This window comes from Physella acuta, unplaced genomic scaffold (genome assembly GCF_028476545.2).
Source record: "Physella acuta isolate Inbredline_101_S28 unplaced genomic scaffold, ASM2847654v3 ptg000038l, whole genome shotgun sequence".
Taxonomy (NCBI): Eukaryota; Metazoa; Mollusca; class Gastropoda; family Physidae; genus Physella; species Physella acuta.
Genome location: NW_026731558.1, coordinates 936,841 through 958,169, shown reverse-complemented (window position 1 = coordinate 958,169; position 21,329 = coordinate 936,841). Strand labels below are relative to the sequence as shown.

The 21,329-nt window shown below is 41.8% G+C and overlaps 1 protein-coding gene across 1 annotated transcript; it reads left to right on the top strand.

Annotated features, from left to right (window-relative positions):
* The first annotated feature begins 20,698 nt into the window (after positions 1 to 20,698).
* On the top strand, positions 20,699 to 21,055 carry LOC131943090 (placenta-expressed transcript 1 protein-like). Its single transcript, XM_059303109.1, has one exon. It carries the CDS (start codon positions 20,699 to 20,701, stop codon positions 21,053 to 21,055), a length of 357 nt encoding a protein of 118 aa, XP_059159092.1.
* Positions 21,056 to 21,329: the final 274 nt, after the last annotated feature.

Sequence of the window (21,329 nt, the reverse complement as noted above, 5' to 3'; positions counted from 1 at the left end):
TCTGACGTAACACTTTTTGTACACGAGAAAACTAAGGCGACAGTTTAGGACACTCTCGATACGGTTGTATGTAGTGTAGTTGTATGTTCAACTTTTTGGATGTACCCGGCAAACATTGGGAATTTGCTGGTCAAAGATTGAGAACTAGTTGATCTGGTATTGGGAACTAGCTGGTCAAGTATCGAGAACTAGCTGATCTGGTATTGGGAATTAGCTGGTCAAGTATGGAGAACTAGCTGATCTGGTATTGGGAATTAGCTGGTCAAGTATGGAGAACTAGCTGATCTGGTATTGGGAATTAGCTGGTCAAGTATGGAGAACTAGCTGATCTGGTATTGGGAATTAGCTGGTCAAGTATTGAGAACTAGCTGATCTGGTATTGGGAATTAGCTGGTCAAGTATGGAGAACTAGCTGATCTGGTATTGGGAATTAGCTGGTCAAGTATTGAGAACTAGCTGATCTGGTATTGGGAATTAGCTGGTCAAGTATTGAGAACTAGCTGATCTGGTATTGGGAATTAGCTGGTCAAGTATTGAGAACTAGCTGATCTGGTATTGGGAATTAGCTGGTCAAGTATGGAGAACTAGCTGATCTGGTATTGGGAATTAGCTGGTCAAGTATTGAGAACTAGCTGATCTGGTATTGTGAATTAGCTGGTCAAGTATGGAGAACTAGCTGATCTGGTATTGGGAATTAGCTGGTCAAGTATTGAGAACTAGCTGATCTGGTATTGTGAATTAGCTGGTCAAGTATTGAGAACTAGCTGATCTGGTATTGTGATTTAGCTGGTCAAGTATTGAGAACTAGCTGATCTGGTATTGTGAATTAGCTGGTCAAGTATTGAAAACTAGTTGATCTGGTATTGGGAATTAGCTGGTCAAGTATGGAGAACTAGCTGATCTGGTATTGGGAATTAGCTGGTCAAGTATTGAGAACTAGCTGATCTGGTATTGTGAATTAGCTGGTCAAGTATTGAGAACTAGCTGATCTGGTATTGTGAATTAGCTGGTCAAGTATTGAGAACTAGCTGATCTGGTATTGTGAATTAGCTGGTCAAGTATTGAGAACTAGCTGATCTGGTATTGTGAATTAGCTGGTCAAGTATTGAGAACTAGCTGATCTGGTATTGTGAATTAGCTGGTCAAGTATTGAGAACTAGCTGATCTGGTATTGTGAATTAGCTGGTCAAGTATTGAGAACTAGCTGATCTGGTATTGAGAATTAGCTGGTCAAGTATTGAGAACTAGCTGATCTGGTATTGGGAATTAGCTGGGCAAGAAGGCCATGCTGAAACTTTTGTGTTCAGTACATTGGATGCATCACATCGTATCCAGTACATTGGATGCATCACGTTGTATCCAGTACATTGGATGCATCACGTCGTATCCAGTACATTGGATGCATCACATCGTATCCAGTACATTGGATGCATCACGTTGTATCCAGTACATTGGATGCTTCACGTCTATCCATTTCAGCCAACTTTAGTGACGCGGCCAGAGAAACAGGACATGACGTCATCTATTGTTTTAGCCTGCAAGATTCCCACAAGAAACATCGCTTATTGGTCCCACAATAAACATCCCTGAATGGTCCCGACAATAAACATTTCTTGATGGTCCCAAACATCTCTGTATGGTCCCACAAAAAAAACAGCCTTGGATGGTCCCACAAGAAATACCGTTGGTGTACAAAGACAAATGTCTTCCACGAGTCTGCCTTGGTTGTGAAGCATGGGGAGGGGGTAGGGGTAGGGGGGGGGGGGTCAGTGACAGGGGAACAGTAACAAGGACATCAGACAGGAATACAAAATGACTAGTGCGCCGGTTGTGACCACAATTAATACTTGTTTGACTGGCACAGGAATACAAAATGACTAGTGCGCCGGTTGTGACCACAATTAATACTTGTTTGACTGGCACAGGAATACAAAATGACTAGTGCGCCGGTTGTGACCACAATTAATACTTGTTTGACTGGCGAAGATTGCGAGAAGCCCCGCTTAGCGCCAGCAATAAGCCCCTATTACCAGCCATGTTGTCGGGCTGATGGATCTGTGCGCATGGTCACTGCCAGCACCCTGTCATTTGGGGGTCCCAGGGGCGGGCTGAGGAGGGTGGACAAGGTTTTTATATCGAAAATATTCTCGCTCTTTTCTTCTAATTTAAATTTTTTTATTTGAAAAATCAATTTTCAAGGAAATTTTTTTTACAGTTGCTGAAAAATGTTAGTGTTAAACAGAATCACGACGGGTTCTGTCAATCATCTATACATTCTTGAGCGTGTTATCAGTACCTGCATCTCTGTGTCACCATTACCGTAATCAATGTGTCACCATTACCTTCATATGTGTCACCATTTTCTTCTAACTGTATTACTGCAAACAGTGTGTCGCATTACCTTAATCCGTGTGTCATTAATACCAGGACTGTGTGTCCGTTACTCCATGTTGTAATTTAGACATAGTGTTTATGTGTACTTGTAGTAACTTAACACCAATAGAATATTTTACTTGTAGTAACTTTACCAAAAATAGATAATTATACTTGTAGTAATTTACCCTCCACCATGATATATGAAATATATATGACTCCAGTAAAAATAATTATCTAAAAACAATTATAATAGTAATTTTATCCTTATTTAACTGGTTAGGTAAATTGTAAAGAATACGTAGAGCAATGTTATGACACAGTTATACCAGAAGTTATACCAGACGGGCAGTTGGAGCGTAGATGGGGTAGGTGAAGTAGAGATATCTGTTTAAATGACCTCTGCAGACAGTGTGATCAGCCCCTACGCCGAGCCGCCTTACATACTCGAGGCCTTAATCCGAACTTGAGAGTTTCGGGTTAGCAGTCTAGCGCTCTATTGCTAGGCCACGACGTCCGCATGCAGCAAGGAAATACCCGGAAAAAAAATCGCAAAGGTAGATTTACACCACGTAATGGATGTATTCGTTTACAGTGGATATAATTTGTTTTCTTCGTTCTTAATTTTTGTGTTGGAAGGGTTTGTCTTCAACACAATTAAGTATACGTAACAACTTAACGTTTTCACCTTTAGCAGAGTTGTCTTCACCAGCTGTCGAGCCTCGTCTGCCCGAGGTTTCGAACTCAAGACATATCGGTTTAGCAACCATGCGCTTTACCGTCCGACCACGCCGATTCCCAGTTCGTTTCAAATTCGGTTTCTATACAATGTTGGGATTTATATCATTTGGCCACAACAAAGGGACGCAACCAACAAAACTGTTTACAAATTCATCTGACGAAACATTCCGTTGCTGTATCAAACCTCGGCCATTAGCGCTAGATATTTCAAGACGTCAGGTCTCATTAGAAGACGTAAATAACGTCTCGTTACCCAACTTTTATCGCTGTTTTTATCATCTCATTCTTCGCCTTTTACGACCACGCGGTAAGGCCAGACAACTCGTAACGTTTCTTTCATTTTAAAACGGCCATTTGAAACTCAGCAATATGAAATCAAACCAGCGAGCGCCATCTCACCGCAGATCATAACGTTACAGCCACCGAGAAGCAGGCGTACAGCGGGCTTACAGCAGACGTGGAACCAACGCGTAGCCCGATCTTAATTGTCCCCGCCACCGTATCGGGCTTTGATAAACAGGCCATTACGGCAGACGCTAATCTTCATTAACACCAATCTCAGGCCTGCTCCTAATCCGGGCTCAATGATACCCAGAGATAACTCCCAGCCGACCAATCCGTATAATTGACACGAGCGGGCATCCATAGATCCCGCCGTCATCGTAAACTATAAACTAAGTCTTCCTTTCATTGGTGCCTTATCTTTTAACGATGCCTCCCGTGACCTTAGTCAACTTTGACCCTCGACTCCAAAAAAAAAAAAAAAAAAAAAAAAAAAAAAGATTTTATTTTCATATGGCTAATGTAGGTCAAGAAAACAAAACATTGTATAATGATGGTTGACAAAGGAAGAGCATAAAAAAGGTGACTTGGTGCTTAGAAATATTGCAACTTTTTACAAGGTTATTTGAAGACTTAATGGGGCACACTAAAAGAGAATACATTGCGCCTGCCGAGGTGTAAAAAAGTGACGGAGACAGGGCGTTACACAGGGGGGGTAAGAGATACCCTCCCTTGTCTCAACAGATGCCCTCCCCTGCCCGGGCAACGCACCTGTCTCGTGGCGTAGGTGGGGGTGGAACCCGCGCTCCTCAGACACCCCGACCTCCGACCCTTCAGACTGACAGCTCCGACTGCAAGCCGTGAATGCACGCTGTTGAGCGGAACCGGCTCCCGTTGAACATCCGTGGGGCCGTGACCTCTTTGCCGGAGTGCAGACCGGCTTTTGCCGGCACTAATTCAATCAACCGGCTTTTGTGGGCCCTAACTCTGTCAAAAAGTACTCACTAAGTTGGCCAGAACAAAGGGACAGAACTAGGATGGGGTTATGAATAATTCATTCGTTTCATAACCAAGTACCACACATTTCTTTATGATACAACAAGGAGTGGAGGGGGGGGGGTATAAAACAAGGTAGGGTGGTCTACTGTTAACCTTCAATGTTAAAAATCAAAACCAACAAAATCGTGAGATTTCAATCATAACTAGGTGATATAAGGAACCTTGAGATAACCAGCATCACACCATCTACAAGCAGCTGTTGGTGTTTGTGATGATGTTGTCTTGTCACTCTAACATCTGCTGTGTTCAAGAAGATATTTATGTTGTGTTTCTATTGCCATATTTTGTGTTTCTATTGCCGTATTAATGTTTCTATTACATTATGCTGTGTTTTTATTGCCATATGTTGTGTTTCTATAGTCCTATGTCGTGTCATAGTCATTTATTTACATTTTACCACCGAGCCAAATGTTCATCTTATTCTTGTTGACTTCTTCATCCTGTCATATGTTTACTTCGGCAAATGCTCCTTGCTCCACACATACACCAGCCCATAACGCTAACATCCATTTAAAACAACCTTAAACCTATCGACAACTTAACACAGGACCCATAAAGATGTCTGCAAACCATCCACACACCCACACACACCCACACATTACCCCCTGTAGATCACACACCAGTGCCTGATACACATACCCACACACACCCACACACACATACCCCTACACTAATGCATGTAAATCACACACCAATGCCTGATACCCACATACACTCATACCCACTTCCACCCACACACACCCACACACACACACCCACAATGTACTGCATCTGACGTATTGACAAGAAGCAGACTACACACCAGTGCCTGAGACCCACAAACCCCCACCCTGACACCCCCCACACATCTACACACACACCCCACACACACCCACACACAGACACCCCACACACACACTCACTATGTACTGCACCTGATGTATCGACGCCTCGTAGACCACACACCAGTGTCTAAGACCCACACACTCACACACCCAACACTCAACCTCACAATGTACTGCACCTGACGTATCGACCCCCGTAGACCACACACCAGTGTCTGAGACCCCCATAGATCAGCACCAATATCAGCCCCCAGCCTGACAGACCCGAGGGTACAGCCCGGGCCTCTTCACGCTATCACCCACAGCAACCTTTAAACGTGATCTCCCTCTGATTAGCCAGACCCGACCACACAAGCAACTAATTATCTACGCCCCTGCTTCAGCATGCTCTTCTAATTACCAGCCACAGGTACACGTCACCGGGTCTCCGGCTGTAAGTATCCGGTATCCGGCCTCCGGTGGATGGATGTTTACATTACAAACATGTCTTAAATGAGCGACTTTATTTCACGACACGGTCACAATTTGAGCTCAGTTTACAGTTACGTGGGAGTTGAAGGTTTGTTGGGCCAAGTAAAATATCCAGTGAGTCGGAGTAACGAATACAGACACGGCGACCAAACGCCCGTCCGCAAAAAAACCAACTGATACACCTTGTTCATACTGACACGAATAAATGCACACACATATCTATCTATCCATATATATATATATATATATATATATATATATATATATATATATATAAAAGTGAGCACTAAATATACGTTTAAGATAGTTAAAGCAAAGAAAGTTTCCACTTAGTGTATGACTACCGGTCAAAGACGACAAGGATCCAATATCAGGCGGTCATCTGGCATCCGTCATCTGGCATCTGAGGCTACATGTTCGGCCACCGGTCATCTGGCAACTGAGGCTACATGGCCACTTACCACGTGACACGGACCCCCATCCCAATAAACGGGCCAGATAACATCGTCATGACTCCAGCAACAAAAGACGGCCCCTCCCCGGGCCATAAATCGCCAATTTCACGCTGTCACGTGGTGTTAGAGCTCACGCCGGACGCCTGAGCTCTCGACATTGGCCGGGCTGACCCTTGACCTACTCCCATACGACCTCAATCGTAACGGACTTAAAAGAGGTAATCCAGCGAATATGTTGACTCCGTGTTCACCCGGCATCAACTGCCCCCCCCCCACCCCGTCCCATATCAGACAGGAACCCCACAATTCCAGAAGCCAGATCTGTCTTCTGACCACTGTCCACTCGAGGAACCAGCAGCTGGACATGCGCTGTGAGACACGGGTCACTGAACACTTGGGACAATTCGATTCATCTTGAAACCAAGCTGGTCAGTTCGACAGAGAGTTGCGGGACTGACTAGGTCAAAGTTCGCCAATGGCTGCCTGTATTCAACAAAACCTCTGGATCGTCCATCCGTCTGTTCTCCTCACACTTTGTTCGCTATATCCTATTTTTCTCTCTTTCAATCAAAATACGGTTTATACGATTGATCAAGTCTCAGATCCTATATTTTCTTTAAACACATTAGAAACGTATTTGAAAGCACTTCGTTAGCATTGAAGACGCGGTGTATAGCGGAGTACACACAGATAACAAATTTGACTGTATAGCTGTGCTGTCTAAATAACAAAATAGGCTGTATAACTGTGTTGTCCATATAACACAGTTGGCTGTATAACTGTATTGTCTAGATAACAAAGTTGGCTCTATAACTGTAGTGTCCATGTAACAAAGTTGGCTCTATAACTGTATTGTCCATGTAACAAAGTTGGCTCTATAACTGTATTGTCCATGTAACAAAGTTGGCTCTATAATTGTTTTGTCTAGAAAAACGTTCCAATACTGTGACTAGACCATTTAAAATGATATCTCAACGATAAAACAGCCAAGTCGTACAGTTGCACTGAAAACCCCTATAATTAGTCGTATGGTTATAGGGGCAGCCTCTATAATTAGTAGCTGTATGCTTGTATTAACGCCAACATCTACCACGGGCAATTATCCGACGAGGACAATGCAAATATCCCCTCTAAGCGTGATAATTCCATTGACCCCGCATATCTTGTCTTAGTTGAATTGGGCAGCACCCTGCGCCCTCTGGTGGAATCTGCTTAGTCCCCTGTCTTGTCAAAGACGTTTCCACTAATCATTATGAACCATTTGCAAACATGAGTTCCAGCCAACCAGGCGAATTATGACCGTCAGGGGCCCGGGCCCAGTGGGCCAGAACTGCCAGGAGTTTTCTAGGAGCGTCCACGGGGTCGCAGACTTGCAGGGCATCGCAACTTCCAGATGGACCGACTTAGGGGATTAAGAGCGCGTTCTAAATTTATATTATGCATTCCTTGTTGTGAGGGCGTCACATCCGACCAGCGATGGCTTTTAATACTAACAAATGAGTTGCCGTCTCCTTCCCCGGACCAGACACTGTCATTTGTCAAAATAAACAAATTATGAAATTAATTTGCCGGCCGGAGAAATTCAGACTGAGCTGAAAAATAAAACCGAAAAAAAAATCTTTCTGGAGCCTTGCTTTGGTTTTGTAGCGTAGAAAACCGCTTATGTAAATTTTAACACGCGCCTGATCTGGACAGATTGCAAATAGCCCTACAATGAATTTCGTTTTTGCAAGTTTATTTCTCTAATATAAAAACATCATCAGTTCTCGAGGAATTCAGCCGACTGCGAATTTTATATTTCTAATGAATTTTAGAAATTTATCCAATTTTAGAAATGTTGCCAATTTTTTTGGGAAAAAAAGTATTGATTTAGAGAACTTTAACGGAGCTCAAGAAATGTGGGAAACAGCTATTGAAGTGAGCTAAGATATCAAATCCTTCACATACACACGTATATGTATGTGGAATGGAATCAGCCGATGTGATCAAAGCAACATACACGTACATACGTATGTGGAATTTTGTGTTAACATAAGCGTATACATATTAGTTTAACAAAATATATGCTAGTCTAGTTATTATGCATGCATACATTCATTCCGTTGTTACAAACATACGTAATACCTGATATCAACGGTACAATGCACTATCAACCGTGTTCGCTCACGACTTCGCTCTTCGTTTATCAATGGCTCACTGTTTCGTGGGTTTACGAAAATGTTTCGTTTTGATGCATCTTGCATGTTTTTAATTAGAAAATATATTTTTAAATATGTCCAACGTGTCTATCATTAAAAGAATATAATAATTCTTTAAAATGTATATAATACATTTATTCGACTAATATATATATATATATATATATATATATATATATATATATATATATATATATATATATATATATATATATATATATATATATATATATTGAGCTTTGAACCTTGAACCGCAATCGAATATATTTTTTTACAGACAGCCATTATGCGAACGCATATAAACTAAAACAATCGGGTCGAAAAAATAAATATCATTAAATTTAATTTCCATATTAACGATAGTCGTTTTATCACTTATAATTTGGTAAGGTATTTTTCCCACTGAAAACGACTCATAGATTAGGAAATTACAAAACTTTTATTTATAGTTATTGCAGCTGAACGCCTCGTTATTTATGGGTGTGTGTGTGTGGGTGGGGGGGGGGGGGGGTCATAGAACTCACGTTGCTTGTGTGTAGGCCAGAAAAATATTCCCAGCATCCCAGATGGTTTCCTGTCGCGAGAAAACGGCGCCATATTTTGTTAAATAAGTGCCGGTCTGATTGGCCTATTGACACATACTTGATAAATGGGGATAAACTCCCGGATTGGCAGATGCTGGGCCGGGCTGAATGGGGCCTCGTCGCCCCCAGACCCGGGATACCGGCCTGTACAAATGTGCTGAGGAGACGGCAAATATTAGTGGAAGCTTTTCGAGGGCCCGTATCGTTCGTCGAATGTTTGCACATTGCCAGAAGTCATCATTGGACGCTGGGCGGCTTCAGTGGGGGATCGGTTATCTGAGGGGCGCAGGGTGCTGGGTCCAGATTATCTGAGGGGGCGCAGGGTGCTGGTTACTGGTTATCTGAGGGGCGCAGGGTGCTGGTTCCAGGTTATCTGAGGGGGAGCAGGGTGCTGGTTCCAGGTTATCTGAGGGGGCGCAGGGTGCTGGTTCCTGGTTATCTGAGGGGGCGCAGGGTGCTGGTTACTGGTTATCTGAGGAAGCGCAGGGTGCTGGTTCAACTTTATCTGAGGGGGCGCAGGGTGCTGGTTACTGGTTATCTGAGGAAGCGCAGGGTGCTGGTTCAACTTTATCTGAGGGGGCGCAGGGTGCTGGTTCAACTTTATCTTAGGGGGCGCAGGGTGCTGGTTCAACTTTATCTGAGGGGGCGCAGGGTGCTGGTTCAACTTTATCTGAGGGGGCGCAGGGTGCTGGTTACTGGTTATCTGAGGGGGCGCAGGGTGCTGGTTCCAGGTTATCTGAGGGGGCGCAGGGTGCTGGTTACTGGTTATATGATGGGGCGCAGGGTGCCAGTGGTGCTAAGGCTGGGGGTGCACGGTGGTAGGTTCGTGGTTTTTTTTCACACTAATTTTTTAAGTTTTTGTGTAGAAAATTAGTTTATGAATGAATGATCACGAGGGCTGCTAGATATGAATTAGCTCTGTCTGGATAAACATGTTTATCATATCAATGTGTGGATATAAATACTAGCCAATGGCAACCGATTAAATGATTAGCCTCCTCATCATTATAGCAGGCAATTGGGAGAGTGTTTTACTAGCACAGCTAATGACACCACCATTGCTAGAATGGTTTGCATGTCGAATTTCACTCAGTTATTTGTATACATTATAAACAGTATAAAGAGGCAGAGAACAGGAAATGAAATGCATCGGGTTTTATCCTGATAATAGGAGTTTCACTGATATCAATACTATATTAATTATCAGCAACTCATGTTTGATATTTAATGTCAATACTGCTGTTCCTGTTCTAACTGCTGTTCCTGTTCTAACTGCTGTTCCTGTTCTAACTGCTGTTCCTGTTTTAACTGCTGTTCCTGTTCTAACTGCTGTTCTAACTGCTGTTCCTGTTCTAACTGCTGTTCCTGTTCTAACTGCTGTTCCTGTTCTAACTGCTGTTCCTGTTCTAACTGCTGTTCCTGTTGTTACCGTTGAACTGTGGGAAGGTCAGGCTTAGCACTGCCAACACTTCTGTCTGACCTTATCTCCATAGAGTTGCTAGTGGCAGCCTCTAACTGCACCTGGGGACATGTTGCGTCCTGTCCAGCAACTGCAACTGACAGCGCCACCCCCCGGGCTTTAGGCCACAGACTGGATAACTGGATTGTCTCGTCCAATTCCACCCGTAAATTTGTGGATAAATGAATAATTTCTGGTCTGTTGATTGAATTGCTGAACAGATCAATCACAGGCAGGTGCCCTGTGAGACAGTGGTCACACAGGCAGCCGGCCTGTAAGACAGTGGACACACAGACAGTCGGCCTGTAAGACAGTGGACAGACAGCCGGCCTGTAAGACAGTGGACACAGACAGCCGGCCTGTAAGACAGTGGACAGACAGACATCTAGACACATAGACCACACATTTAGCGAAGAAATCTAGACATATCAACTACACTTGTGTCGAAGACATCTAGACTCATAGAAAACAAATGTGGCGAAGACATCAAGACCTATAGATAACAAATGTAGCGAAGACATGTAGACTCATAGACAACAAATGTAGCGAAGACATGTAGACACATGGATCACACATGTGTTTATTTATACAGCGCGTGTATTTATACATCTTTAATATACACATAAATCATAATATATACATTATATTTGGAGAGAGAAATTATGTGGGCTATATATATATAAATGTGTATGCATGTATGAATGAGCACATGTATCAATGAGCCGGCTGAGCCTCATGGCCTAAAATTAACAGATAACCACCAGCCATTGCCTAAAACTGCATTAGAATGTCTTGAAATGACTTCCGTCTATTGCGCAATATTTTCATGCCAGGAAATGACGCCCTTGTCGAGCGACGTAAGTAAAGTGGTTTTTTTAAAAGCCATTTCAAATGTCATATTTCCATCGCAGCCCCCCATCTGGCGAAAACCTCTCCCACCCCCCAGGTTCGCGGTAATTGTATTTCACGTTTTTAAACCCGACTATCAACAACTGGCGGCCCGGGTAGTTTTGAACGTGACCGTACCCCGGGCGGCCCCACCCACACCCCCGCCCGTGTAATCACCCTCAGTCGCTCGACACTAACCCCAAACTGTCGGATCCGTTTTTCTCAGCCGTCCCGAAGACACGGGCATGGAAAGCGTTACGATAAAGGGAAGAGATTAATGAAAAACCACCAGGACCGCGCAATCGGCGTGACGCGGGGCCGATAAGACGCAACAATCACCACATGGCTAAAGTAGAAATGTTTTTTTTTCTATTTGCTGGAACTGAATATGGGGTTTTTCTCAGAAATATTAAGGATATTTCAAAACAACGATCTCGAAAGGTGGAGGGTAGTTCGTCAGGTGTCGGCCTGTAATGGAATACACCGCACCAAGCGTGTGTATTAAAGAAGGTGTCGTCCGCATGTCATACCGTCATGGATATTATCTTTGTTGCTTTATTCCCGGTAGTTTTGTGTCGATCAAATTACATCGAAAATTGTAAAAAGAAAAAAAAATTATTTTTTTAAAAATGTTAAAAGTTACTAGATCTAATAGTTTTTACATACTTTTTTCCAATCAAATATACATTTTATGATGTTCTTTTTTCCAAAATAATTTAAGGACCATTGTAAGAAAAAAAAATTCAAGCAAATGTTTTTTTGTTTATCCAATCAGTAAAAAGATCCGGTAGGCTTAGGGTTAGCTCCCGTGGCAGGCCTGACAGGCAGACGATAGCCGTATCAAAACGACAGGTTTTTACTCTTTTGCTAACCAACGCAAGGGTTTCAGCGTCACACGACAGATACGTAGTTCCATTGGCCTGATTAGATAGACCAGAAATGGGATCCAGTTTTAAATGCGCTTGTTTATGGGGCAGACGGGAGAACGAAAATAGCATCTTCTGCTGGAGATAGGTATCGACAATGCTGTCTACATCAACGGTTAAAACTTATACCTTTTTTTTTTTACGGATAACATTTTAAAAATTACCCCTTGACATCCGTTTTATTTAGATGAAATCACGGAACAAACTAAAATGTTTTGTTTTAGACTCGACTCCTGCCTGCTCGCCCCTCTATGATTAGCCTCTATCGTTATATAAGTTACATGTCACTCAGCTTGATAGTCTGTCTTTAAGCCTTTGTTCCCCCACTTCCACCATTCTTACCCTTCACCTTGATCTGGCTACATGTCATCCAGATGTCTACATGTCATCCAGATGTCATTTGTCTGACCAATGTGTCATTAAACAAAAGGTTCTCCAGCCCACCGTAGCTGCCAAAGGACAATCTTCTCTCTCTCTCTCTCTCTCTCTCTCTCTCTCTCTCTCTCTCTCTCTCTCTCTCTCTCTCTCTCTCTCTCTCTGGGCGCCTGTAAACAAAAGCCATCTTTACACGATGCTCAGTTGGCCAGTCAAGACATTCATCACATGGAAGTTCCCAGGCCATCCAAACTTTGGCCAATATATCTCTGAAATAGAAGATATCGGACCTGGCCCACCAAGCTCTACAGACCTGGCCCACCAAGCTCTACAGACCTGGCCCACCAAGCTCCCCTCTACAGACCTGGCCCACCAAGCTCTACAGACCTGGCCCATCAAGCTCTACAGACCTGGCCCACCAAGCTCCCCTCTACAGACCTGGCCCACCAAGCTCTACAGACCTGGCCCACCAAGCTCCCCTCTACAGACCTGGCCCACCAAGCTCCCCTCTACAGACCTGGCCCACCAAGCTCTACAGACCTGGCCCACCAAGCTCTAAAGACCTGGCCCACCAAGCTCCCCTCTACAGACCTGGCCCACCAAGCTATACAGACGTGGCCCACCAAGCCCCCCCCCCCCCCGTTACTGCCAGTCCACCGAAGTATCAAGTACACTGACGCTTTAAGTAGACGCTTAACATGCTTAAAGAATTGCTGATATACGTTATGGCTCTTTTACTGGCTCTATCAGATTCTTAAGCCAACACCCACCTCTTTAATGACTTGTATTCTAGATATCTGTTCATCAGGGACTGGTGGGATAGGCAACTTAGGGCAGCATGGACATTTTTTGGTGGAGGCATTCATGTAAGACAGAGAATGGTGTACTTTATTGGTACATAAAGGAACGATACTTAGTGTTAAATGACTCTAGACATTTAAGAAATTGTCAATTATATATATATATATATATATATATATATATATATATATATATAGAATTTTTATCATACATTTTTGTTTTATTTCTCTAATTCCTCAATTCGTTCAATACTTTAATCACCCCTTTACATTCATCCATTCATTATTTTATGTTACTTATTTTGTTTATTGTAAATTTTTCTAATACACTTTTTATTTATCTTTTTTTTTTAAATGTATCTATTTTTTTATTATTTTATGTCTTATGTTTTTTATTAGTTTTTTTTAATATATATGCTTATATAAGCTCCCGCTAGTATATCACATTATGTTCATACCTTTTTTTCGCGTTGCTTAGTCACGACAAGAGATTAAAAACGAAGGACTTTTAATGCAAGGATTTCCAGGCTTTCGAATTGGTGATTACCCCTATTTATCTCCCATAGCTCTAGTTATCTCCCTTGGGGAAGCCGTGGGGGAATCCTGGGTGGCAGGACGAGCCTCGTTATCGACGCTTTAGACGTCACAGGTCGGCAGACGATAAGAGCCCGGGGAATCCCCTGTGGCGCTCCCCGCCATTTTCCTCTTCAATTTTCGTCCATTTGAAAAGATTCTGGTCTGAAATCTTGTGGCAAGCTAATAAATAAAAGATAGTACGAGAATGTTAGGACCCGGAGAGCGGGAGAAAGGAAGCTTTTCTTATTTATGAACCTAAACACAACTATAAATAAAAGTTGGTCAGGAGTCCAACAAAAATATACATTGTAGTAACAGTCCAGTTCTGGAGATATTAAAAAATAAACATCAAGGAGTAAATACTTTGATAATTATTCCAGTGAGAAGACAGACCACAGCCGACCAGTGGCCAGGGGTTGTTGTCTAAACAAAGTCCAGCGAGCCAGGATAATAATTCTTCACTGCTCGTGCTCCGTCCCTCCGTTCTTTGATAGCACCAAACTCCTAGTCCAAGATAAAAACAAAATGGTTGCCGGATCTATAAATAGATCTGGATTTCTCGACTCCGCGTTAGTTGACGGCCCTTATCTAAGTGCTTTAATAGGTTGAAAAACATTACACTGTTTATCAGTGATTGAAATATATATGTTTACAAAATGTGTATATTATATGGGCTGAAATGCATTTTTATCGCATTAAAGTGAATCAGATACGCTGAAAGAATTTGATTGGCAGCTATCATGTTGTCATAGCAACAGTTTTTTCCGTAAATTGCGAGCTGATCCCGTGAAGTAATGCCCGCGTATGTGTCCGTGTTTCAGGCGTTCTGACATAAGCTATCAATTACAAGATCTAAACAAATCATCGAAGCACTTCTGCGCCGCTGCGCGCTGATTCGCCGAAACAGCGGGGTTCTACTTCCTCTACTCAGGACCAGACTGACAGGCCGTATCTCCACGTGAGTCACTTTTTTAGAGACGTTGCTTCGTATTCTAATCACTATTATGTAATCATAAATTTAAACATTGGAAAAAAATTTAACATTTTAAAATGCGGAGTCTAAATTTGGAGTGTGGCAATAATCCACAGAACGTTGTCCTAATCCAACATACGTCAGGAGACAAGAATAATGACTTTGTTTGAGTCAATGTAAAGAACTAATTTTAGGATGGTGTTTGTGAATAGAATTTTTTTTTTTGCCGCCGTTGCTTAGATGAGGGACTGTCGTCTGTCAACCTGGTAGTGTCGTCTGTTGGCTAAATGTCCATCAACCAGGGATGGATGCATGACGGTGCCATACTTTTGATTCTGGCATTAGTGACGTCATGAAATGGCGGACAGTCCAGTCCAGGGGTAGCCATAGCGAAGGTCAAGGTGTTCGCTAATTTTGTGGTAGGATGACGTGTTTTATGTTGGACATCACGATGTGTGTCACGTGTTGTATGTTGGACATCACGATGTGTGTCACGTAATATGTGTTGGACGTCACGTGATTAGTCTCAGCCAATTAACGACAGCCTAATGAGTCAACTGATGCTAGAAGAACAATTGATTCTTTAAAGACAAGCCAGAGACGGACTAGTCGCTGCCCGTAGGTTGGAGCCTTACATTTTATTACTAATTGCATTCCACTTTTAATAACTTTACTATCCAAGGCAGTTAAATATAAATGTTTATTTACAAGACTAATTAAAATGTAAATAATGTCCCAGTTGAAGATATTAATTAATTGCACGAGGTGTCTCTAGCTCTAGAGCCCACTCTCCTGACTCCCCACTTCCCCACCCCCTTCAAAAACCAATTTGAGCCGGCTCCACGTTGTGCCGGCTCCGCGTTGTGCCGGCTCCGCGTTGTGCCGGCTCCACGCAGGCCGTAAGGTGTGATGTATGGTACGATTTGACGCACTTGAAATGACGGAGGTCACGTGTCAAACGGCGAGTACTAAGCCAGCCATCATCCGGGTTCTGGCACACAATACCTGCTGCTGGTGACGTAGAGTCATTCATTAGCTGCACTAACTAATGCGTTCATCGGGTCGATTGGTTGGGACAGGTAGCTTTTATATAAACTTTCTACAGGTCAGTCTTTTGGTACAGGTAGCTTTTATATAAACTCCCTAAAAGTCCGTCTTTTGGTCAAGGTATATTTTGTATAAACTCCATAGAGGTCCGTTTTTGGTCCAAGTATCTTTTATATAAACTTCCTAAAGGTCTGTCTACTTTTAGCCAAGGTAACTTTTATATAAACTCCCTAAAGGTCAGTTTTTTTGTCCAGGTAATTTGATTTGTTATATTTAGTATCCCCTGGTAGGTCTATTATTTACACGTCACACGTTTATCGTTTGGTTAAAGTAGTTCTTGATATTAAGTAACTCATTAATTGTTATATGCTTTGGCCAAAATATAACGAGTCGTATTTGTGTGCAATTGATGAAAACATGTTCCTCCACACCTCGCTATATTTCCAAATATACCAGACAGCAGTTGTGTTTACTTTTGGAAATAGGTAAAAATAAAAGTTTAAAAAACAAAACAATTAGTTTACTAATGGACCCATCCGAGAATAGTATCAAAATTATTCGAAAGGCCCATTACATTTTTTTTAATCACGTACAATGTTATAAAAGTAAATATGGCTATAAAAATCTGACTGTAAGGTTTTTCTTAGATGATTTAGTTTTTTCGGTAGCTAAACAAAATTTTAAAATAAATCCAAAAAAATGTGGTTGTTCACATTTGGTCACTGAAAATGTACATAAACGTGGCATAACTAGGTCATGTGGTTAAAAAATACATTGGTCAAAGTGTTGCGCTTAAATCACTGCTAAGTGCAGTTTTCGGAAGATCGGTCATGAATGTTCCGTACAGCCAAATGGAAACTTTAGATTAAAATTTTGGCTAGATGAAAATAAATAGAAACGTAGCCTTAAACACACACAAATGTTTTCAAGTGCTCCACATTAGCAGCTTTTGTAACATTGATTCTTAAAATATTTTAATTAAAAAAAAATTTCAAGCTTATTAAGTTTTTAATTTACTTTTATTTACGGCAGCTTTGATGGCTAAATTGACAACAGCACCATTTTAATCCATGTCAACAACAACAACGGGAGTATTCTCTTCATTTAGATGAACGCAGGTATTTTCTTTGACAGGTTGCCATCAACTGGATTTAAATCTATTAAGTACTTTGTTTTTCTTTTATAACTTGTTCTTTACTAGTTTATTATTGATTTTGTTTTTACACAGAAATATTCACCATTTTATGTTGCCGAATGTCTGAATTATTATTCAATTTTTTTTTTATATAAACATGATTGGTTTTTATATATAAGGCTGCCTTTTTGTTTTAACTCCAGTTAATTTTTTTTTCGATTTGTTTTATCATGTGTTGTATGATTGCGGCCCTTGTTTTATCATGTATTCCGTGATTGCGGCCCTTGTTTTATCATGTGTTCTGTGATTGCGGCCCTTGTTTACACTCTCCAGACAGGAAGGCGTGGATGAAAAATGAACGACTACTCACCGCGACACGACGAACGTACACAGAAAATGTATTACCGCGCGCACACCAACCGGAACACGATGACGCCAGTGCCGGCTGCTGATCCCTGCTAAAGAAATACAGCCGTGCGCTGTGGAATTTTTCACGGGTTTCTGTATTTCTTCGTTAAATATAAATCAGAGTTTAGCGTCTGGTGAGACTTAATTTCAAAATTGTAATAAAACTTTATTCGATTTTTAACTATTTTTATTCAACAAAGTTAATTTTAAGTGAATTTTCTAAAGTAAAATATATAATGTATAAATAAATATAAACTAATTTGATTCGTAGATGTGTATTTGTATTAATATGCCCAGCTTTGCCACCTGTGTATTCTATAAGGGAAAACATCCACCCCAACAAACTAGACATAACCTGTTTCAATATGTACGGTTTTTTATCTCCCCTGTTTTTTAAATTTAAAAATGTAATGATTGCCCCTAATATCCTTTGATAAAAATAAATGACCGGTTCATGCCTGCACATTAAGAAAACAAAAACCATGCAGATAACATGGCAAAAAGATTCAGCCGTCAACTTCTTTTCAGGTCGGTAAAAAAAAATTGTAAAAATATAAAGTGTGTCACGCGACGCATCATTTGCTAAACCGTTGAACTAAACTCTAAAATAGATGGCGGTTCGTTTTTTTAAAGTGGAAAGTATCGCAAATTAAGTAGTCAAACACACGCGTCGAGGTTGTTCATTAAAAACCTTGGGATAATAAAATAAATGGGAGTCGAAAACCCACGACCCGACGGACGCCTGACTCCGGGATGAACGGAATGGACGCCTGACTCCGCCGTTAGCGAGTGTTTACCCTGGACTTCACCCCAAGCGTTGAGGAGCGTCCGTGCGCATCCCACTAAGGATCTCACAAGAGCAGAGGAGAGTGTAGAAAAACCGTTTTTCTCATTATTCGCCTGTCACGCCGCGAATTTGATCGAAGAGTCTCAATTTTCGCCGAGACTCAGAGTCAAATATTTGCGCGGAGATGAGTTCAAATATTTGTAAGTTGTTTCTTTAACCAGCCGCCCGGAGCAGCAGACCAACCCAGCCCGCCTGTCTAATCATCGCACATGTAATTTTGTTTGCCAAATATTTGTTAAAACCTAAGTGTGTTACCGCCCTTTAACTTTGTGATCAATTTTTTGGCGGCCCACCGGAGAACTGGGCTGTACCGTTGTGATCACGTTCCTAAGATGATCACGTTCCTAAAGATAATCACGTTCCTAAAGATGATCACGTTCCTAAGATGATCACGTTCCTAAAGATGATCACGTTCCTAAGATGATCACGTTCCTAAAGACGATCACATTTCTAAAGATGATCACGTTCCTAAGATGATCACGTTCCTAAAGATGATCACGTTTCTAAAGATGATCACGTTCCCAAAGATGACCACGTTCTTGCATCTGATCACGTTCCCTAATTAGTTCTCAGTTCGTTCTAACACATAAATTTTTCTATCTTTGCTAATCTTTGAGAGTTGTTCAAAACTCCTACTGTCAGATACATTTATTATTTTAACGACTACTGTATAGCTCACGTGAAAGAGATGTTTACAATGGTTTTGACGGTTCTTTAAAAGTTTAATTTATTTGTTGGTTTGGACTTTTGTTTTAAAAATGTAGAAAACTTTAGTAGATTTACTTTACTGAAAGGGAAAGATAATTTAGAAATGTATTTTAAAAAAAAAAAGCTATTTGAAAGATAAAACTTGATTTTGTACACTTCAAACACTATATTTTTAACCATGTTTCATATAAAGCTATATAGATCTACTAAATTACAATCTAAAGCACACTCATATAACATATAACGGTGCAGGCCTTAATATTTAGACTGATATAAATTACAGGAGAAATTTTTTGTATTTATAAATCATCTGATTATTCACATAACGATATTTACACAATTTTCATAACATTTACAATAACATTCACAATTACTTCCCGAACCTCTCGATAATTTCATAACATTATCTTCTACATCATCATCTGACGGGGGCATCTATCTTCCATCACCGTGTTCCTGTCACGTGATCGCCTCTTTGGCCCTCCAGATGAGCGGAACCAAAACATTGCCTACACATCTACACGCGATTATTCTGACAGCTCTAGCTTGTCCTGTTTACACTCAGCGTACTGGCGCTTTCATCCATCGAAAACTTGTCTGGCGCTTTCATCCATCGAAAACTTGTCCATTTCGTCAGCTGATAGTGCTGGCGTTTTGTTTACCTCTGCAGACAGACCTTGTTTTCCTCGTGTCCACTTCTGGTAATGTTCCTATTTTTGTTTTCTATCAAAACTTCTCTACGCTGGCCGCTGCTTTGTGTGGGCGTCGACTTTTGTTTTGGGGTCTATACAGCAAGGTGAAGGACGCGATTGCGGGTAACTCTGGCTGCTGTGTGACAGGCGCGGGTCACGTCAGAGAGGTCAAGCTCCTCGAGTTCTCTATCGCCCCAACGAGTGCTGGTTCCACCCGGTCAAGAGTCCCTCCAGCCCGTCAACTCCCAGACAGGTGATGGCCAAAAGCCAACAAGAAAACGTCACGACGCCCGGGACGCCCCTGATGGCTGTTTGGTCTCACCCTCGATAAAGGCCCGGTGCGGCGGAGATTGAAACGTTGCGTCGCGGTGTTTACCCCTGATCCACTCGTCTCACTTTCATTTCATTTGGCCGGTCAAGGGAGGGAGTTGGGCAATGACGGAGTTGTTTTTGTTGTTTTAGTGTATTTTCTCGTCATTAAGTCAGCTGGTCTAGCGAGGAGACCCTCTCTGTCACGGCCCGGGGTGTCGAGTTAGATGTTCTCAACCAACGGTAAAACGATGTCTGTGTGTTTGGTTTATAAACTTCGTTTAGCGATCGCTCTCCTTGCAGGGCTGGCTTTTATCTACACCTACACGGACATTACAACTTCAACATTAGGACATCTACAACTGAATGGACATTGAAACTTTACATGGAACATTAAACATTTTTACCTAAATGGACATTTGAGATTTACGTAGAACATGAACATCTAAACCTGAATGGACATTTAAACTTTGATATGTTCTACACACTATGCCTTGAAGTGTTCAAAAAAATTCAGCCATAGCAAGCTCTACAAAAATTAGCCATCACAAATGCTACAAATTCAGCCATGACAAGTGGTACAAATTCAGCCATGACAAGTGCTACAAATTCAGCCATGACAAGTGCTACAAATTCAGCCATGACAAGTGCTACAAATTCAGCCATCACAAATGCTATAAATTCAGCCATGACTAGTGCTACAAATTCAGCCATGACAAGTGCTACAAATTCAGCCATCACAAATGCTACAAATTCAGCCATGACAAGTGCTACAAATTCAGCAGTGACAAATGCTACAAATTCAGCCATGACAAGTGCTACAAATTCAGCCATGACAAGTGCTACAAATTCAGCCGTGACAAGTTCTACAAATTCAGCCATGCCATGCCTCCAGTCAACCACTTCTCAAGCAACATGTTATTAGAGCTCCCGGCGCCCCCTAGGTCGTCCATCTCTGACAAACCCCTTTGCTGGGATCCAGTTCTCTGTGTAATTAACGGAAACAAATGCAAGTGTTCATTAAGTCAGACCTGACGGGGTGACCTCTTGCAAGGTGTCAACACAGACCACTCGGAGCTTAACGTTCTCAACACAACACCAGATAGAGCTTAATAACCTCAACACACAACACCAGATAGAGCTTAATAACCCCAACACACAACATCAGATGGAGCTTAATAATCACAACACATAAAATC

Excerpts from the sequence above, each read along its gene's own strand:
- LOC131943090 (XM_059303109.1), top strand. The coding sequence starts at position 20,699 with ATGACAAGTGGTACAAATTCAGCCATGACAAGTGCTACAAATTCAGCC.